This window comes from Athene cunicularia (genome assembly GCF_003259725.1).
Source record: "Athene cunicularia isolate RWA chromosome 9 unlocalized genomic scaffold, athCun1 chr9_part1, whole genome shotgun sequence".
In the NCBI taxonomy this organism is placed as follows: domain Eukaryota; kingdom Metazoa; phylum Chordata; class Aves; order Strigiformes; family Strigidae; genus Athene; species Athene cunicularia.
The window spans coordinates 14,695,206-14,714,901 of NW_020799110.1; the positions used below are offsets into that span (position 1 = coordinate 14,695,206).

At 37.0% G+C, this 19,696-nt stretch overlaps 1 protein-coding gene across 8 annotated transcripts in view; it reads left to right on the top strand.

The window, feature by feature from the left end:
- Positions 1-19,696, top strand: part of DLG1 (discs large MAGUK scaffold protein 1) — a 143,806-nt gene that overhangs the window by 8,049 nt on the left and 116,061 nt on the right. For 5 of the 8 annotated variants that reach the window (XM_026855089.1, XM_026855090.1, XM_026855093.1 and 2 more), the window contains exon 1: positions 13,949-14,459. The exons of 1 other annotated variant lie outside the window; for it this stretch is intronic. In XM_026855089.1, coding sequence (XP_026710890.1) covers positions 14,268-14,459 — 192 coding nt within the window. In that variant the 5' untranslated portion in view covers positions 13,949-14,267. Of the gene's footprint in view, positions 1-13,947; positions 14,460-19,696 lie in introns of those variants that run through there. 2 more of the 8 variants (XM_026855087.1, XM_026855092.1) reach the window with 2 other exon arrangements.

The window sequence follows — 19,696 nt, forward strand, 5'->3', positions numbered from 1 at the left end:
TGGTTGACCAACCAGCAAAAAGCCCAACTCTCCAAAAAACATGAGGAAGAAATGTCTGTTATAATCATGTAATCTAGAGTGATGATGCTGTTGCAGTTTATTAAAAAAAAAAACCCCAAACCAAACAAAAAAATAAAAAGCCCTCTACAAATCCAAACCACCTTTCTGCTGCTATTTGTGTTTAAGTTTGATAACTGTAGCTCAAGAAGGCAAAAGTAGGACTATCTTATTACATGAAACTTTTTTTTATCTGTGCTTTCATCTTCCTTCAGTCTAAGAAAACAATTAGGGAATACTGGGGTTTAAATTGAAGTTTGACTCTATGGTGTAAAAATTCCAGTTAAGGTGAGGAGGAGTGGTTAATTTAGTGACCAATTACTAATAAACACATGTAGAAAATTTCCTAGAAATAAGCGTTATCTTTTGTATGGTGAGAAATGCATCAATTTTTCTATTTCTTCACTTCCTAATAGGTAGTTTATAGGATTGAATGTACACAGCTGGTTTTATGCAAGTAACTGGAATTCAGGTGACTGGAGAGAAGTTTGAGGTTGGGCTCTAAGCAGTGTGGTTTTTATAACTCCATTCCTGATCTTACTTCGCTTGTGACAATGTTAACACTGTTTTATACAGTGTTACATAAGTGCCACTCAAAGCTGTACATACACAGCTGGAAGTACTATTAGAGCAGTGAGGGGAGTTCTGTCTGGCAAGGAGAGAGGAAAAAAAAGCCTGAACAGCTTGTCTTGACAAGGTGGGGAATATGTTTCCAAAATTGAAAGATGGCAATGACTTTTCAAAAATGTTGAAATGAGAACAATAAGAGTTAAGCCAAAATAAATTAAAGCTGGAAATCAAAAGGTTCCTTGCTGCTAAAGTAATTGGTTCAATAAAAGCCTTTTATAACAATAAAAGGTTGTAGGTAACACAAACTTGTTATGATGTAGCTGGGTGATTTTAAAGATCCTATTAAGGTGTTTTTTAATTAAAGGTTTAGGTTGTTTGAGACACGTAGCAGAAAAATCTCTCATGTTGCATAATTTTGAAGGAAAAACATCAGATTGGTTTGGATCCAAAAATGAGGATTGTCAATCATGTACGTGCTGTTTGTAGCTTATTCTAATGTAACTCTCCTGTCAAAAGATTGTAAAAGTATGTGTCTGGTAATGTTAAACAGGTAAATTAATTTCAGAACAGCATTGTTTCAACTTCCTAAGTACTCACAATCCCAAAACCTTTACTTTACTTCTTTCCTATTAATTGTTTCTTCATGTATTCAGAGAATAAAATCAAAATGAGTTTTTGTGTATCAGTTCAGTGCACTGCAGTTTATAAACAGCATGCTGGAACAACTTTGTAGCTGTTTATAATGAAGGAAATGAAAAAACTTTGTCAGAATCAACTTGTAATTTCTCTGCTTTTGTCTTTGCTTCAGTTCTTACACTTGGATATCATGTGGATTTTCTTGGTTTGTCGTTGTAGGATTTGAAGTGTATTTCTATAAAATGAAGACCTTGGAAAAAATATAAAACAGGAATATATTTTACTATAGATACTCGTGTTTCACATCCTTATCTTTAAATGCTGCTGTTAGCAAGCGGAGAAACACTTTCGAGTGGAAATGGAGAAATGCTGCCCTCTACTGCTTATAAAGGGTCTTTCTCAGATTAACAAAAGCAGGACAATGCGGGTATCTACACTGTCGAGAACTTGGCAAGGCTTTTTCAGTCCAGTATGTGAAGAGGTCCTTTTGAAAGGTAGAGGAGGTCCCAGAATTGTATTATTAGCTTACAGGTTACAGGGCTAGCATTAAGTTGTTGGTTTGATCATGAAGCTGTAAAATCTTTGTTGATGTTACTGCATTTTTTTGATTCCTACATTATTTTGGCATTCCCATATGTAGGTAATATCCTTCCATATCCACCATAATGTGAGAACTGGCAACAGTAAGCTATTTTTGGTTTGGTGATCTGTTTTTTTCTATGAAATATAATATAGGGCTTTTGCGAACTCTGGCAAGTACTCTCTGTCCTTTTCCTTTCTTCATTTAAACTTGTGTGTTCTCAGTGTCTTCAAGTCTGTATGATGAATTCCCCTGTAGCCTCAAATAAAGATACTAGAAATCTGAAAGTTTTCTGACTTGTCTTTTGTAGACACTACAGTGCACAAATGCATTAAAACTTTTTGTAATTTTCTTTCCCTTACCCTTTTCTCTTTTTGTTGTTCATGTTTGTTATTGTATTAGCATCTCTTTAACGAATACTTAAGATGCCCATTGAAGCCTTGAGTTGATCCAAGTCTCTGATGTGCTGCCAGTAGTAGGTGATGCAAATTGAATCCTTCAGAGTACAAATACTCTTTTAGAAACTGAATCACTGTCAAATACAGTGAATCAAGAGTGCAGTGAGAGTTAATTGGCAAGGGTCTTTCCTATCTTGAACTTCCTGCTCTCCATCTGATTTGGTGTTGTTAGAGGAGCTAAGTGTGCTGTTGCCCATTATGTAGCAATAATTATGCCGTGGTTAATCCCTTCTGTTTTCTTTATGCTGGACTGTTCTCCAGAAACTACTGATGTATCCCGTCTCTTTCAGGTGTAGCAACATTTTCCCTCTGCTGTATTGCTTACTGTTGGTTTAGTTCAGTTGTAGCTTGTGTTAGTTTTGGACCATGTGTAACAGAATTTGCAGAAATGAAGTCACAGCTGCTTTCACACAGATAGCTTCTACATGTTTAAAATATGCTTCAAACAAAACTACTTTTTTCTAAGATGCACTGCTTTAGTTGACAGAGTCCTTCTCACATCTAGGCTTTCATGCTTTTGCTCAAGTGCCAAGCGTTAGTAAGACCACTTTGACTAGAGTTGAAAATATAGTTTGAAAAGAAAATTATAGGGCTCTATGGATGTGGATATTTTTAGATTCAAAGTTGCTCTTCAAAGATTTTTTTTTTTTTCCTTTAAACCTCTTACCTGAAATAAGGAGAGTATCTATGAATTGATTACCTCACGCAGCCTCATCTCAGTGGTGGAAGTGAAGGGAACTGGTTTGCTTTGTTGTGACCTGACTGCTTTATTGATGGATCAGATTGTGATGCTGTGGGGAGAAAGCAAGATAACTCTTCTGCTTCCTAAATAAAGTATCTGTACTCCTATCAAAAGTACCTTCTCTATTAGGTTAGCATAAGACAGGGCTAATGTACTCCCTGAAGTCACCTACAGATAGAGATCACCTCTGGTTAATGATTAAAAAGGAATTCTTCTGACAAAATAACAATAATGCAAAATTAATTTATTCTACACTGTTGGCTCACTTAAACTGAGGAGAGTGTAATGTAAGGAAAAACATAGATGAGACCCAAAATTTTCATCTAGCCTAGAATTCTGAGTGTGACTGGTAATTCATCTTAAGAAAAACATTGTAAGTAATGGACAAGCATCCACTTCAGCTGCTGTCCTATTCCAGTGGGCACCATGTTAAAGATTTCCTGAGAGTGATTACACTTGTACATTTGTTTTTTTTTTTTTAGACTTTGATTTACACTTATCTATTATTTTTTAGTTTCCTTTTGAACATTTGATGTCCTTGGTAATGAGTTCTACAGTAGTTTCTTCTGTTTACTTTAAAACATCTGCTGGATAATTTAATTGTCTGCTAATGCCTGTGTTGTCTTAAATAGTAATTACTTTTTATATGCTTTTTCTATGCAATTCATCTTAAAGATCTCATATCGTGTTCCCATGCTCAGCTGCTTGCTTTATAAGGTGAAGTGCTTTGTCAGTTTAATCTTCTCAAATGGAAGATACTGAGTATCTTTATCCTTGCTGTTATTCTCTGTACTTTTTTGGTTTTTTGTTGCTACTTTTCTCAGATGAGATGATCGCAAATGTTTTCAATAGGCAAGATTTGTGAACATCTTAAAATTACACAGAGAAGTAATTTTTCCTGGTTTTCTCCAACTTTGTTTTGAAAATTGGAACTCAGTTGTTTTGAGCTAAGAGCTTTCCTCCACTTAAAGTTTTTAAACCACCAACTTTTTACTTAAGGTACTCTTTTCTAGGTAACAGAGGGGAGAGGGAAGGTGAGAATGACCTACATTTGCTATAACATGCTGTTGCATTTACTCACGTATTTGGGTTCTAACTCTGAAGTAATTTCAAAGCTGAAGCAGGGCACTGTTTTCTGTAGCAAGGTACTGCATCTTGTTAAAACATACTAAGAATAAATAGTCACTTTTGAAGAGTTGTGCAATTAGTTTGCCAACAGCTGCTGGTGTTTCTCAAGGACTGGTGTGTATGTTGCCCTAGATTCCTGCTGAAGTACTGTGGTTTAGAAACATATTTTAATATGCAGAGGCTCTAGGATCCATAAGTAGGATTGATTTTTTACGATCGATATTTCAAAACTTTACTTCATAAACTATGGATACAAATCTAAACCTAAGTTAAGTTTGATTTAAGATGCTTATGTTGCATATGATTAATAAGCTTAAAAACTGTGGTCTAATATTTGTATGCTTTAATACTAAATGTTACCTGTTTCTGAAGACTGCTTTCAGCAGTAGACCTCATTGTCAGTTGAAGTACCTACTTCTATATTTTTGCTCTAGTAAGGGGTGTTCCTTGTGCCTTCTTTCAAATGATAAAGTTTTGGAGGAAGGGAGAAGCATTGCTAAGTGAAATATAACTAAGGTGGACAGGAGTAAGTGTGGTCAGGGTAATGGCACTTGGTAATAATAAAGTATATAAAGCATCACTGAGTTCTTGGCAAAGTTTTGGCTTTAATCTGACAGCAGTTTTCACTGTAAAAATAAGCATTTTAACTTGTGTTAGCATTAAGATAATTCAACCTGCTATAGGAAAATACAGTTTCAGATTCCTTTGTGGAGCTCAAGTTCAGTTTAAGTAACAGTCCCCACACTTCTCATTTAAGATGTTCTGTCATGGTTGTAACTTGCCTTTTCAGTTTTTAAAAAGGCATAACACCACCCCCACTCCTTTTTCAGCTTGCTAATTACTTATTTTGTCCTTATTTGCAAGTTCTGAGATGTTACTGCACTGGCTACCATATTAATGACCACTGCATAAGAGGCTGAATCTGTTAACAACAGTAGAAATACTTGGAAAAATACTGAGAGAATTGACACTCACTTTTTAGCAGTACTGGCTCTACCCTAAAGTGCTTACAGCTTTTGCTGTCTCCCATAACTATTAGATGCTTCTTAGTACAGCTGTTATTCCCAATACTAGTGTGTGGGTTTGTTTTGTCCTTGCTGCAGAAATTGGCACATCTTGTTGAGCTTCACAAACTGTTTTCTGACTCAGTCCTCCAGGTCACAGAGGTCCATGTTAAGGTCCTGCAGTTTCTTGTATTAGCCAGTTTAACTAGTGGAGTGTCCGCTGTCAGTTTGCTTTGGGTGTGCTGTGTGTCATCATGCCAGCAACTAGTGAAAATGTTGAGTAATATGGGCCCCAATATCTGTCCTGGGGGTGCTCTGCTTGTTACAGCTGCTAGCTGGGTATCATGCTATCTGTTGGTTTTTGAGCCAGGTGCTCCATCAGATCTTCAGCCCATGTAATAGTCTGTTTATTCTGCCTGTGAATTCTTAACTTCTAGATGAGAAAGTTCTAAGAGGCTCTGTCAGAAGCTTTTCAAAGTCTTGGTCTCTGCCTGTCCTGTGTTTTCATGCAACTCTCCTCTTTGTCTTTTAGTTTTCCAGAAAATGGCAGGAGGGTCAGTGGCCTGCAGGTAATTAGGTCTTCCTTCCTGAGAACAGATGTTCTTAGTTAATAATGAAGTGTAAATTGCCAGTATCCTTCCATCTGGATTGAGGCTGCAGTGTTATTCCCTTCCTGTAAGAGGCTTTGCATTTCAGAAGGGAGAAAGTGATGGAGTTTCACTGAATTGAAACTGTAGGCTAGCAAATTATTTTATCCTTTGGAGTCAAATAGTAACATTATAGATCTTATTCCTTTTAGAGGAAGGAGTCATCTCTTTTTAAAAAAATGTTCAAATCTATTAGAAAGAAGAAATATACTATGGGAATTTCCCCTTTAAGCATTGAACCAACTTTTTGTATGAAAAATTATTTTTGAAAACAGTTGTTTCTTATAGAACCTAGTGGCAGTCCTCTGTGTACTCAGAAGTGTATGGTACATACTTGAGCATCAACAGAACAGTATTGCTGTCTAAATTCTGTCCTGTTACCAGCAAACTGTTTTATCATTGAGACGTGATCTGTTTTTCCTGCTTTTAAAGCAGTGGGACTGGAGGACTGATTTGTATTTGTCTCTAGGAACAACCTCACTGTCTGCAGTGGGGGAAAAGAGAAACTCAGTCATTAGCACTGTGGAAGCACTTCATCTCCACTGGCTACGAGAGGCTCTTAGCCTTTACTCTGTTGGTGCTACATCAAAGCAGTAGAGCAGAAACAAGTCAAATTGCAGTCTTTTTTGATGCTGTGTTAAGGAAGCATGAATGGCTATTGAAATGAATCTGGAGTAGTGTGAGGCTTCACCAGTTAAAAGGCATTTTATTAGTATTATTAGCATATTCCCTTTCCCTCTTTTTCACTTTTTACCTGTATGCTGTAATTTTTCCATGGGAGGCACAGATGCTTGATGAACACTTTTGAGAGTTACTCAGCAGCAGAGCTACTTTTCTTGGCTACGCTGCATGGACCATTTAAAGGGTATTCTGCTACTGAAAACTGCTGCTCTAAAAGGAGCTCTTTCAAAAAGATAGGATGGGATGACTCAGATTCTGAGTGGTCCTTCAATAGCTGAAGGATCTTGATATGTTAGCCATTCATGAATAAACCTCAAAGATGTTGTTTCTCTTTCCTCCCATTGCCTTTCCTTCCAATAATTCCTCCATGACAGGGTGAATCAAACAGGACTTTTGTCTCAGCACAATAGATGCTTAAGGAAAACGATGTTTAGGAGGATGTGCTTAGCCTAGTCAGCCTGCATCCTATAGGGAACAATTCAGAGGGATAAATTAGATCCTTGCTCCACCCTGGTCTTTACACTGGGGAGAGCAGTCTCAGCTAATCACACCATGCTGGATTAAATCTCTCCCACTGAGTATAGCCCTGAAAGTATAACCTGTCTTGGCTAATAATCTTTTCTCAGCTAAGTTTAGAGTCTATCTCTAAATATAAGCTAGGTAGAAGCTTTACTGAGGGTGTGAGGTGATGAGACAAGGATGTAAAGCTTTTGGGTCTTTCAGGTCTGAAGTAATTGGGCTTTTATAGGTTATCAGTTTTATCTTTTGGAATTCAGTCTATTTACTAGAAATCTTTTTGAGGTTTGGATGGAACTCTTTAGGACTAAATACCTTTTTTTCATCTCGTGGATAGATGGGAGCAATACATCAAAGGCAATTTTAGAATAATCACATACTTTTATTCTGATTGATTTCAGCAATGTTTTTTGAATACAGAGATCTTGGTTCTTAACTTTAAAGGACTTTTCAGGTCAGACTGGTACTGGTTTGGCTGGGATGGAGTTAATTTTTTTCACAGCAGTCCATATGGTGCTGTGTTTTAGATTGACAAACTGTCTATTAACACACCAATGTTTTACCTGTTGCTGAATAGTGCTCACACAGTGTCAAGGCCTCCTCTGTTTCTCACTCTACTGCTCTAGCAAGTAGGCTGGGGCTGGGCAAGAGGTTGTGAGGGGATGCAGCTGGAGCACCTGCCCCAAACTGACTGAAAAGATACTCCATGTTTTTTAACATCATGCTCAGCAATAAAACCGGGGGGAAGTCTTTCTGAAGTATAGCTGGTGCTCAGGTTGGCCATGGGTCTGCTGGTGGGAGGTGGTTAGTGATCTGGCTGGTATCACTTGCATGTGTGGTTGATTGTTTTCCCTTCACTTATCTAAACCTATGAGGTTTCTCCCCTTGCTTTTGCTTTTCTGATTCTCTCCCTCATCCCTCTGGCAGGGAGTGTGTGAGTGACTGAGCAGGTATGTACCTGCTATCCAGGGTCAACCTACCACAGACTGTAGACATGTTAAAAATGTTTTAAGTAATGTACTACTTTTTGAGTTTGGAGATTTCCTAGTATTCTAATCACAATACTGTCTATTTGGAATACACTCACCTTGTTTGTTTTTTTTTTTTTTTCTCAGAGGTGTTACCAGTATAATTAAATTTTTGCTGTGAATTGTAACAGGAGGTCAGGTAGGCTTCAGTCTGTTGCATTTACATCATCTTCAGTGGATCAAACTTGGAAGTGTTGCAAAAGGAACCATTTATTTTCAGTCCTTTCATAATCTGTTTCGAAAACGTTTTCCTGCTTTTGGTGGTTTCCAGTTAGGAAAAAGTAACATTGGATTTGGATTTCATAGTAGTCATACTAAGCAGTTCTGCACCCTCTCTAATACTCAGGAACTTTTTGTGTGGAAACTAAAGATGTAAAGGCATGTGTTCTGGTAATGCTAAAATACTTTCAAAGCATCAGAACAAGGGGAAGAGATTCTACTCTCAACCTTTTTAATTCTAAAACATGAAATGGTCTCATACCTGCCTTACAAAGCATGACTTCCTATGACTTTCTCTCAAGGTGTGTTATAATTTCAATCTATTATATAGCATTTCAGTATACTTCGCCCCCCCTTAACATCTTTCTTGTTACATAAATTCTGCCTTTTGTTGCTTAGGCAGCTTTATTCCCTCCCTGCTCCCCCTTCCTTTGGTGGGGATTTTGTGATATTTATTCCTTTGCCTGCTACCTACTTCTAAGGAACTTGCAAGTGATTGATATCCTCAGAGACCTCTATCCCTCCAGTTATTTTGGCTGAAATGAACCTATAGGGTTGGAATTACTAAGAGGCAGGGGCTGACAGATGAATGTTATGATTAAGTATCTTTGAAAACCACATGTCCAATACTATAGGACCTCTGTCTGGTGGTAATAGTCAGAAAGGTCTGTTTTCACCAAGTTTTGCTTCTGAACACTTTTTAGCCTGTCATGATTTTGCAGCTTGTATTTTGAAGCCTGATTATTTTAGCATATAGAGGACACTATAACACAGACACCTCTGGATTTTTTTCTGTGACAAGGCATTATATTTTCCTCCTCTGTTTTGACTGAAGAGAACTCCAGATTAAGTTTATAAAAAATACCCATATGGATGGTCACTCAGGAAGGAAAATGTTTGGTTTTTGGCTTGACTTATCTAGGCTTATGAAGGACCTCATAGGAGTCATGTCCCAAATCTGTCTTATACATAACAATTTAAGACTTGGAGTAAACTGGGAGAAAAATCACAAACACCCACTGAAAAGTTTCTATTCATAGGACCTGTTCTGGGCTTAAATGCCATTGCACGGCAAGATTTTAAAAATGCAACTGTTCATCAAATTCCTCTTTCTATAGTAACATTTCAATTCTGAAATAATGGGGCTGTCGTATTCTTCAAAATTTTGGCAACTAAAGACGTGGACAGCTGTATTCACAATATATTTACAAAAATCAGAATATGTTTCTGTTGTTGATGTTATAACAATAGAAAGGATTCTCACTTTCTGAGAGTTTGGTGATGATTCTTTTCAGTATGTATGGGTCAGTGGGCACTGCAAACTTTCTATTTGAGAGTATTAAGCTTCTTAAGAAGGGCAGATGCACATAAGTGTTCTGAAGTGGAGGTGTAACAGTGGCTGCCAGTTTAACTCCTGAAAACATGTTTACCTGCCAAGCTCACAAAAAGATGCTTCTAAGGTATGGATACCTGTTAAAAATACCCTTTAGAAGGGGAAACTGGCTTTTAGTGTTTTCTGTAAATAAATCCATTTGTGAAAGTACTGTGCAAATGAATTTTTTTTTTTTTTTTTCCTCTGGCAATTTAGGAGCATGCAGGAACAAGCAGTACATTTTTTGGCTGCTTTCTCAAAATTGCCTTGGATGGTCATCTGATATTTCAGGAAGCAAGAACTGCAAAACCAGAGAGCTTCATAGATGCTGATGGATGCAGTTTGTACGAGACATCAGTTGTTATGAAACTAGTGGTCAAATTTCATTTATGTTACAGAAAATGCTTATAAAATTACTACTCCTTGAGTAAGGAATTGTTACAGCCATTACGTTAGAGCTCTATGTTAGATGAGGTAGTCTTCAACCAGTATTCAGGCTTTTTTAAAGAGACTAATTCTGGAGTTCTGTGTGTTTTTTTTCAAGACCATAGACACTAAGATCATGCAGAGCAGAGGCTAAAATAAGTTTTAGATGTAATTAATTCTGCTGACAAGCATCTTTTATTTAAATTTTTTTTTTTTGATTGTATTAATTAGTTTGGAAGTATACTAGTTCAGGCTTCTGGGGAAGAGGGACCCAAACTAGAGTCCTACCAGCTTGACAGGTGCCTGCAGTGGTACCTAAGGGACATCTGTCTGAAGAAATATGAGGGTTAGTATAGCTTTTTCCCTTTTGGTTTGACATTCTGAACAGTTGGTACATTTGTCAAGTTAGATCTTCACTTACTTGTTTCATTAAAAACTTCAGGTCTTACTGCTTCTGAGATTGCTGTTTCCTAACCTGTGTTGTATTGAGAGACACATGGATCGATGAAACAGGTACTATGTGTGTTCAATCAAGAATAGTTGGCAAGTGCTGACCAGAAGCATTAAGTTTCTGTAAGCACAGCGTGGTTTTCTGATGCTGTGTAAATCTTGTTTCCCTCTGATATTGTACTGCTCAGGGAGATTTGGAAATAGGAGCTTTCTTATGATAGTAACAAAATTAGTCTAGCTCACTAATTGAAGACCTTAATGCTGTTGATGTTTTTATTGTGCACATGGGAGCCATGTGTAAAGATGGGTTATTGCTAATTAAACATTCAAACAGAACTTGAAATAAAGGCAGTTTGTTTTATGTAATGTTTTCATAAGGATGAAAACAGTCATTTTTACTAGTAACACTTTTGAGTAAACATGATTTTTGAATTGGTTTCTTTAGATTGTTCTGTTTAAAACTGTCATTTAAAATGTGTATAATGTCAGGTAGAAGCATCCTGTGCAAGAAGAAAAATTAGGTTTTTGTTTTTCTGTGTTCAGTGAATGCTGATGTGTTATTGACTATATGGCATCATTCAATTAAGTCCTGGCAACTGTATGTATCTTGCAGTCTCCCAGTTTAAAAATTGTTGCTTTGTATAATCAGCATGGAAATGGGGCTTTGACTCCAGGAGCTCAAGCTTGTATGTGATAACACAAGGTATAGACTGATAAACTGGGAGGGAGTATTGATAGATTGTTAAGGAATTAAGGCCATATTCTTCTTATCAACAACTTGGCCATTGTGTTGATTGTTTTTTCTGTTTCAAAAAGTTAATCCAACCTTCAATTTGAATCAGAGTAGTAGTTAAATAAGTGGGGATCTATGTCTCTAGAGCTCAAAAGTAGATTTCCAAATATTCTGTTCCATATGTTTCTCTTCGATAATATACTGTATGTTCATATTTGAGTTTTATGTTCACAACTGTATTTAAAAAGCCTTTGAGTACAAATAATTATTTTGAACAAGCAAAGCCTTCATTACAGTTAAATCTGGATTTCATCAGCAAAATATGTAAGAATGCATTTTAATTTTATGAGTTTAAATATTGTGTTTTGAAACTCATGGGCAGCAAGATGTGTAAAAAGTTTCATGTTTGTATAAAGATCAAGACAGTTTTGCAGTGTAACCAGTTTATTTGTTTACAGCCACAAATATATGGCTGAAAGATTTGGATGTTTTATGTAGTCTTCATCAACAATGTCTATAGATGTCATTGCCTGAAGTTACTTAAGCTTTTTCTTCTTTATTGTATCTTTCTGATGGAATCTTTTGTAGATGTGTAGACTGTATCTTCCTCTTATTGATTCTTCTATGCCCATGGCACATTAGAGCTTATTTTCTGCATCACAAAAAGCTATTTCTGCAACATTGAAGGACTGCTTGGCTTTTGGATCTGACTTTATTTGTTGTCATGAAATTGCCATGCATTTGACTGTATTATTTTAGTGAGAAATTATATTATTACAGTGTGATTAGAGGTATGAAAGTAAGATGGATTGTTGATCTGTGGTGCATAGAAAAGGCTGTTTTGTGGAATAGGAACATTCTTGTGTTTGTCAAGAGATGAGACTGTTTTCCTTCCCCTTGTGCATTTTTTCCTTTTTCCTGTGTGGTGTTTAAGTATGTGTTCAGTTGTGCTCTGCCCTATTTCTTCAGACAAGAGACTGTATACTGTGACACTGACTGGGGGTCAGCTAAAGGAAAATTAAGGGGTTTTTAGGTTCTTCCACCATTCTGTTATACTTAGGGCTACACTTGTGTTTGAATGTTATTGCAAGAAAAAACAAACCTAACTTAGCTAAACAAAGAAGGTGTATTCTTATTTTCTTGTATTTTTTTCCCCTCTTTTTATTGTCTTTGAAGCAGAATGTTAGAGATTTTTCTTTGGTCCTGCACCTATTGCTGTACTTGCATGCAGAAGATGACTTACTGTGGCAAATGATGTCAGAGGCTATTTGGTGAAAAATTGTAGGTCATGGCACACAGTGGAAAGAAAACTATGCTTATTAGTATGGAAATGCTGTCATCTGTAGTCCTTGGATATTCTACCAAGAAAGAGGTCCTCATGCAAATGAAGTTTATTTTGAGGTTTACTGTGGGCTGAGTTACACATTTTTCTCCAGACATCTTGCCTTAGTTTTGGTTTCATCAATCTGCACATTTATATCCAGATGACTGTCTCAGTATAATTCATGAAGTTACCCATTTCTGAGCTGTAAGTGTGGATGCCAATTTTACACTACATTAAACTTGCTACCTCAAGGGGTGCTTGTCAGGTAAACCAAAGGAAGTAAAAGGGAGATGATGGAAGACTGCTACAGGTGTAAACTTCAGTGAACAGCCACATCCTAAAGAGGGGAGATCTAACAAGATTTCTCTGGAAGTATTAAATGCTTTTTTATAATACTGTTCAGTACAATTAAAAATAGAAGTGATGGCTAACATTATTTCATTGGAGCTTTTTGCGAAGGTTTATTAGTTTATGGTGCAAGGCATAGATAAGGGCAGAGAAATCACAGAGAATCTGTTTTTGATCAGATTCTGTAATGCAACTTAAAGTCGATAAATACATAAAGTCTGCAGGGACCCCCTGTACTTTTTTAAAAAAAAGGAAATAAAGTTTGAATCCTTTTAGGCCTCAATTAAAAAAAAAAACCCACCAAAAAACCCACCCAAAAAAACAAAAAACCCCCAAACATGAAAACCAAATAATTTAAAAAAATTTCATGTTTTAGACTTGTTAGCACGCAACAAAGAACAACAAACCTTGAGACCATGACTGTATTTATTCCAGTTCTAATGAAAAATTTCTTCAAAAGGTGTTGTTAAAGTGTTCATATGTACAGTTGCTTGAAATGCTCTACTGAGGCTCCTCATAACCAAATTGATGCATAGTCCAGCTTATTCATCATTTTCTAGGGATAACTGGGGAAACAATACCAGCTTCCGATTTCATTGTGTGTTGAATTTGGAGAATATTCATTTATTTCTATAGCTGTTTATTGCTTTTGGTAGACCATTAGGAGTTTTACTTAGCAGTTAAAAAACATTTCTTCGAACGTGTCAAATAACCTTGAATTTTTAATGTTAGAAAATGAGGATTAAATATCCCATAGCCATTCATTTTGTGGTCTGCTGACACTTCCTTGAAAAAGCTAGTGTAAACTGCAGATCAGCAAATTCCCTGCTGTTAAGCTTACAACTTCCCTGGGTTTATAATTATGCACAGCTGATTTTAAAATGGGTTTTCACATGCTCATTGGTGCAGTGCGAAAGCACCTTGCAGGAAGTGTTGGGTTTATCTCTATCGGGCCGTGTAATGAGTCCCTTGCTGCAACATCTTGCCCCTCCCCTAAGCAGCCAGCACACACTGAGCATAGTGGCTCTGCTGGAGTTGCTTCTGTTTTCATGGAGGAGATAGCAGCCCTTACACTGCAGCAGGTGGAGCTGCCTTGGTGGATCTAACCCTGGGTTCTGCCTGAGAGGATCCGAGTATTACTTTGGGCCACGAGACAGTTGTCACTTCAAGCTGATGCTAATGTAATTAAATATAAAGCTGACTTGAAAAATTTAAAAATGGACACAGGATTTTTTCTTTGCCTTTTTTTAAAAATCTGGTTTCTTACGTTTCTCAAGCAAAATTCTTCCTGAAGGATTCAACCTATCTATATAAAGGCTTATTTTTGAACACTATGGACCTAGATTAAATGTCAAAGACAGGCAGCAAGCAGCGCTTACAGAGGCATTTTTCTGGAATCTCAGTCACGGATCGATTGAAGTGCACAGGGTCTGAAAAAATGTCTCCTAGCATAAAAAACTTGGATTGTTTTTCTCCGATGCTATGCCACTGTAAAGTAGCATGTACCAACAACACAATATCTTTAATGTTTGGATGTAAGGTGGGTCTATAAAAGGACTTTCCTGGAAATGTAAGCTGCATTTAATGAATGATTGCCATTATGTCTAATGTAACTGTACCTTAAATTTCTGATTAAATAGTATGCATTTTGTACCATGCCTTCCTTGATTTTTGGAGCTCTTGATGATTGTGACAGAAGTAATGAATTATCATGCCTACTGTTTAAAGATCCCTTTGAACAACATTTTGGATTTACTGAATGACGCATGTAAAATGTCATCATTCTCTGTTAATCAGCATTAATCATCATGTAATCAGTTTATTGCACTTGGCTTTTATTTTCTTCAGCTGTAGAGAATTAAATACACAGGAGACTTGCACTGAGATACAGGGCTGGAAATGCCTCTTGACATCATATTGATGGAAGCAATTGTTAGTGGCAGGTTTGGGTTTAACAGTGCCCTCAGGCATTTAGTCATTTTTAGGATATCAACTATTTAGGTAATAAAACATATCTAATTTGGTAATCCTCAGAATAGTAAACAGAACATATTCAGTGTTGTGTAAAAAATATTTTCTTCAGTAAGATTAATTCACGAGGTTAAGGATATGATGAGAACACCAAGTACTGGAAAGCCTCCTTGAAATTAAAGGGGTATGTGTGTGAAGTTACTTTGAGACAGATTCAGAAATCTTTCTCTGCAAAACTTATTTTGCATATTTTGTGTTTTCAAGTCAGTGTATGTTATTTTTAACAAAAAATAATTGAACTAGGTTTTTTAATTGGGAACAGTTGTGTGTGTGTGCACACACATGCATACATATATGTATGCATACATATATATGCATGTGTGGTACATTTTTAGAGAGATATGTATCACAAAATGTTCATGTTGAAGAAATGTCACCTAGGTTGGGAGGGAGGAGTCTAAATTTTTGTGGATCTTTTGATAGTGTGAATGATTCATGATGAAACTTAGTTGAATGCTTCCAGGAGGGAAGATTTTGGCTTGTTTTCAATCCACTTGTCTTTCATGTGTCCAAAGCATTTTTCTCTTTAAAGTACATATGTATTTATGCAATTTGGAAACTATTTGCTATGAAATTAAGATTTCTTTCCTTCTTTTTGTGGAGCTTCTTTTTATTTATAAGACATTCTCATGTTAAAATACTAAACTTGAGAAGAAAGCCATAGAATGAAATGGCTATCTTGGTTTTAATTTTGCCGGTTGAACTGCAGGGGAGAGATGCTGTTCACTTTAAGACCGAACTAAAAATATCCCACAAACAGAATTCACTTTGGGCATTTTGTGTCGGATCTGAGCGATGGCGGCATTTTCTGCTGCACTCACGCGTCCGTGGCTCCTTTTGTCTGTCTGAAGGCATCAATGCCAGTTTACCGCGCCCCGGCCCCCTGCGCGGGGCCCGCCCGGCGGAGGGCGCTGCTGGGGCCGGGCCGGACGGGGGAGCATCTCCTACAAACCCCCGCCGGAAGAAATTCTGATTCTCTTTTTTTTTAATGTCGTCTTGCTGTACGCTAGTAAGAAGACCTTGCAGATCAGAGGTTTCTTGAGCGCGATTAATTTAGCAGTGTTGAGTTTTAAAATATCTCAGACTACGCACAGGCTTTAATTATCTTCAAATAAACACATATTGCTGTTAACACAGAGTGGGTGCTCTATACTATCTACATCCCAAACGAACTGAAGGATTTAGGTTTAAATAGTTGTGATCTGCTCGTAGTGCAGATAAAATTTGCACCAGGCACTTGTTAATTTTTGAAGAAAAGTTGCAGCGTTGTATTGCACTAAAAATAAAATACTCTTGTCCTCGGATTAGTTAGTGTTTGAATACCGAAAAAGTCAATATTTAAATGTCTGTGGAACAGTAATACAGGGTAAAGGGTTCTTTACATAAAAAACCAATTCATCTCATACAACTAATCCTATGAAAGTGTTTTATGTTTTCCTTTATTTTTTGACCACATATGAAAAGAACATTCACAATCAGACTGTTCTTCCTTTTGGTTTCTTTTCCTCAGCATTCTGGAATGGGTAAACTTCACTATGAGTATTTCTGGTATTTTTGTGAATGTATACACGTATGGGGAAATTGTTGTATCATTTCTGGATATTCATGACATGAAGCATTACATAAATACATTTAATACTAGCTGTGCATTTTGACATATGACGGAACACTGTGACCTAAATAAACACATTATAAGCAGTTTTATCCAAGAGACAATGTCAAACTGAAGCTGTCCAAGGAGAGTGAAATGCCTTTTTTGTTAGCTCTAATTATTAAAAGAAAACAGTGCTTTTATTTAAGTGGTTAAGTTACTCAAGTACTGAACTTTGTTTCAGGAAGACAAACCCAAAGATTAAAACACCTGTTCTAATATTTCAAGTCATTCAGTTTGTTATATGTTGAGACCTAAATTGAAAATAATGCTGAATGTCCTATTCCATGATCAGTGAAGAAGTTCTGAAAATACACAAATACATACCTTCTTTTCTTACATTACTGAAGCTTCACAGGCTTTCAGCTTTTCAGTCTGAACTGCTGTTTGCTTGCAAAGGAACTGTTTGGCTTTTGTAATTTTCTTGTTTTTTACAAAGGAAGGCTTTAAATGTTTAACTTCAGTACTCCAGTAGTGGAGCATACATTTTGTTTTGCATTCTTCTCTTTTACTCCATGAAGGCAGTTATTTTCCTAAGCACTAATTTCTGGTTTAGTGTTTTGACTAGACTACAGGGAACTTTTGTACAACATGCACGAGCATCTTGATATACTGTTCATTATGAATTAGTTCTGCTTTAGCAAGATTATGCAAAATTTGACTGCATTGTTGCTTTTGCTGTTAGAGTTGTTGGAGCTTATTTTCTGCTGAATTGTATCTGGATGTCAGAGTTGTGAAAGTTGTTTTTTTGGGGAGATGTGAGGAGAACTGTGGGTATTTAGATTTTTCTACTCATCTGCTTTTGACATATTACATCCTAGTTCTTCTATGTCAGAGTGGAGATGTTGAATGTCAGTGTTTCCCAACATCATCAGTTGCTGGAATGATCTTTTGAAGGGTCCTTTCAGATTTAGTTTAACTTCTAAAGTTGGAGCAGTGACTGAACAAGGACAAGTAAACTTGGAGTTGGGTGCAAATGATCTAAAGCCACTTTGTTTTATTATGCTGCCTGCTCATGCTGTACCAGAGGTCTGACCTTTTGAGCTTCCGTATGTTGGAATCAAATGACCAAATGATTAGTTTTACTTAAGTCCTCACTTATTCATAGCCTCTTTCAAAACATTGGTTGGACTTTTACATTGAAAATTAAAACTTACTCAGGGACAGACTGTAAAAGTCAGGCTGTGTGTTTTCTTGGGTTTTGTTTGTAGTTTTTGTTGTTTGAAGTGTGCAGTAATTTGGGAGCATATTGCTGTGTGGGGAGGTTTAGAGGAAATGAGTATAGGAATGTCAACTTATGAAGGTTATTGTTTTATAAGCACCCTTTCACTCTTATCTCAAAGCTGCTTAGCAATGATTTTTTTGTTGTTGTTGTGTAGAGAAGATAAATTACTGTGTGTTCAAATTTGTTTTCACTGAAGATAATGGCTTGATGTGTATGTCTCTAATATGAATTGCATTGATACACATCCCATTTTGAAGAGAACTGTAGTTACTGCTGCCTTGCATTTTGTCATTAAGTTGTCTGGTCGTTAAGGACATTCGTGTGCAATTAATTTTCTGTCCATAAACATGGCATTCTGTATGGCTTGAATCTCTGGAATAACAGCGCTGCATGCTGTTGTGGATATGGGTCACCAGTTTAGCATGGGATTGCTTAGTGTTCTTTAAATAGCTTCATTTCTGTTCTAGTGAGATTTCTCATTAGAGCATCTTTAAAAAAATATATAAACCCACAGTTTAATTACCTCTAGAGGGTAGATGACGTATGAGAATATCTTTGAAGCATCTTCTTTTTAAAATACAGATGAGATCTTAGGCAGTCTTAAGTGAGCCTTTTTTTAGAATGTTTCCCAAAGCTTTTCTGTGCTTTTTCTGTGAACCAGGTGATCTGCATTCAGAAAAAATGGTGCTATGTCTGTAGAATCCTTGATTGTCCTGCACATTGTTGCGGATAGTTTGTTCGTCCTTATTTTTGTTCAGCTCTGCTAGGCCTGGGAGTAGAAGCAGGGAGGCTGTGGGTCTGAACAATTAATAAAATGAATGATTTCACTGTGGTGTATTTGGACCTTCTTCTCAGGTAAAGTAACACTAGTTTATTAAAGTTAAATGTGTTTTTCAGTATTTTCACCAGTAAATCTTAACTATGTTGCCTCAGAAGAGAAATGTTTTCAATTAATCTTGACCCACCTGTATACCTGCAGTTGAATCCTTTGGGACAGTATCTCCATCAGAACTGTGTTAAATGTTTTGCACTTCGTTGTTTTGGACTTTAAATTATGATTATGATTTATACAGCAGTCCATAAAGCTGCTTAAAAAATAGTTAGTTTGGCTACTACCAAAGTGAGTGCTGGGAAACTTCGAAGATGTGCAGCTGAGGCAGTCTTGTCTGCAAGTTCAGAGCTGCTTTGCCACACCTGCCCTTTTTTCTTTGATTTCTCTTGCCCATTGCTTGGCTTGGCTCTTCTAAACTAGGGTCTCTCTGGAGCCTAGATTTGGGTGCAGGTTTGGATTCTCTTGGTTGTAAGCAGAGAAATGGTCTTCTGGTAGCCACTACGAGAGGGGTTGGTGCTACCTGCTTTTCTCCCTATTAAGCCAGCACTGCTGCATGTCTCATCGTGTTGTGAGATGTTTTAGGGAATTAAAGAAAATTTAATATTGCTGGAAGAGGGAACAAATGTTCTTCTAGATTAGCTTGCTAAGCTTGCTCACCATCTGAAGTCAGGTGTTTGCTAGCAGCAAGGGGCAGGGAGGCATAGTTGTACAGCTTGACCAAGAGGGATTGAATGTGTCTTGCTCCTTTGGATGGTAGCTGCCATCTGAGTGAGCCAGGCTGTACTGTGAAATGGTATCTTTAGACTCCTACAGAAAGTAATATGCATGGGATTTTTGCTTCATATGTGACAGCTGAATTAGGTTGGTATGGTGGAAACAGTTGACTGAATTCTTGTTCAGGGGATGGCAGCTCCTGAGAGAGGAAAGGAATGGACGATTTTGAATGGTGGCGCTCTGATGGTGCCAGATCACTTGAATGTGCTACCTTAGTCAAGAGGCATAGTGTTGGAGAGGTGATACTCTGTAGTACAGTAGTAC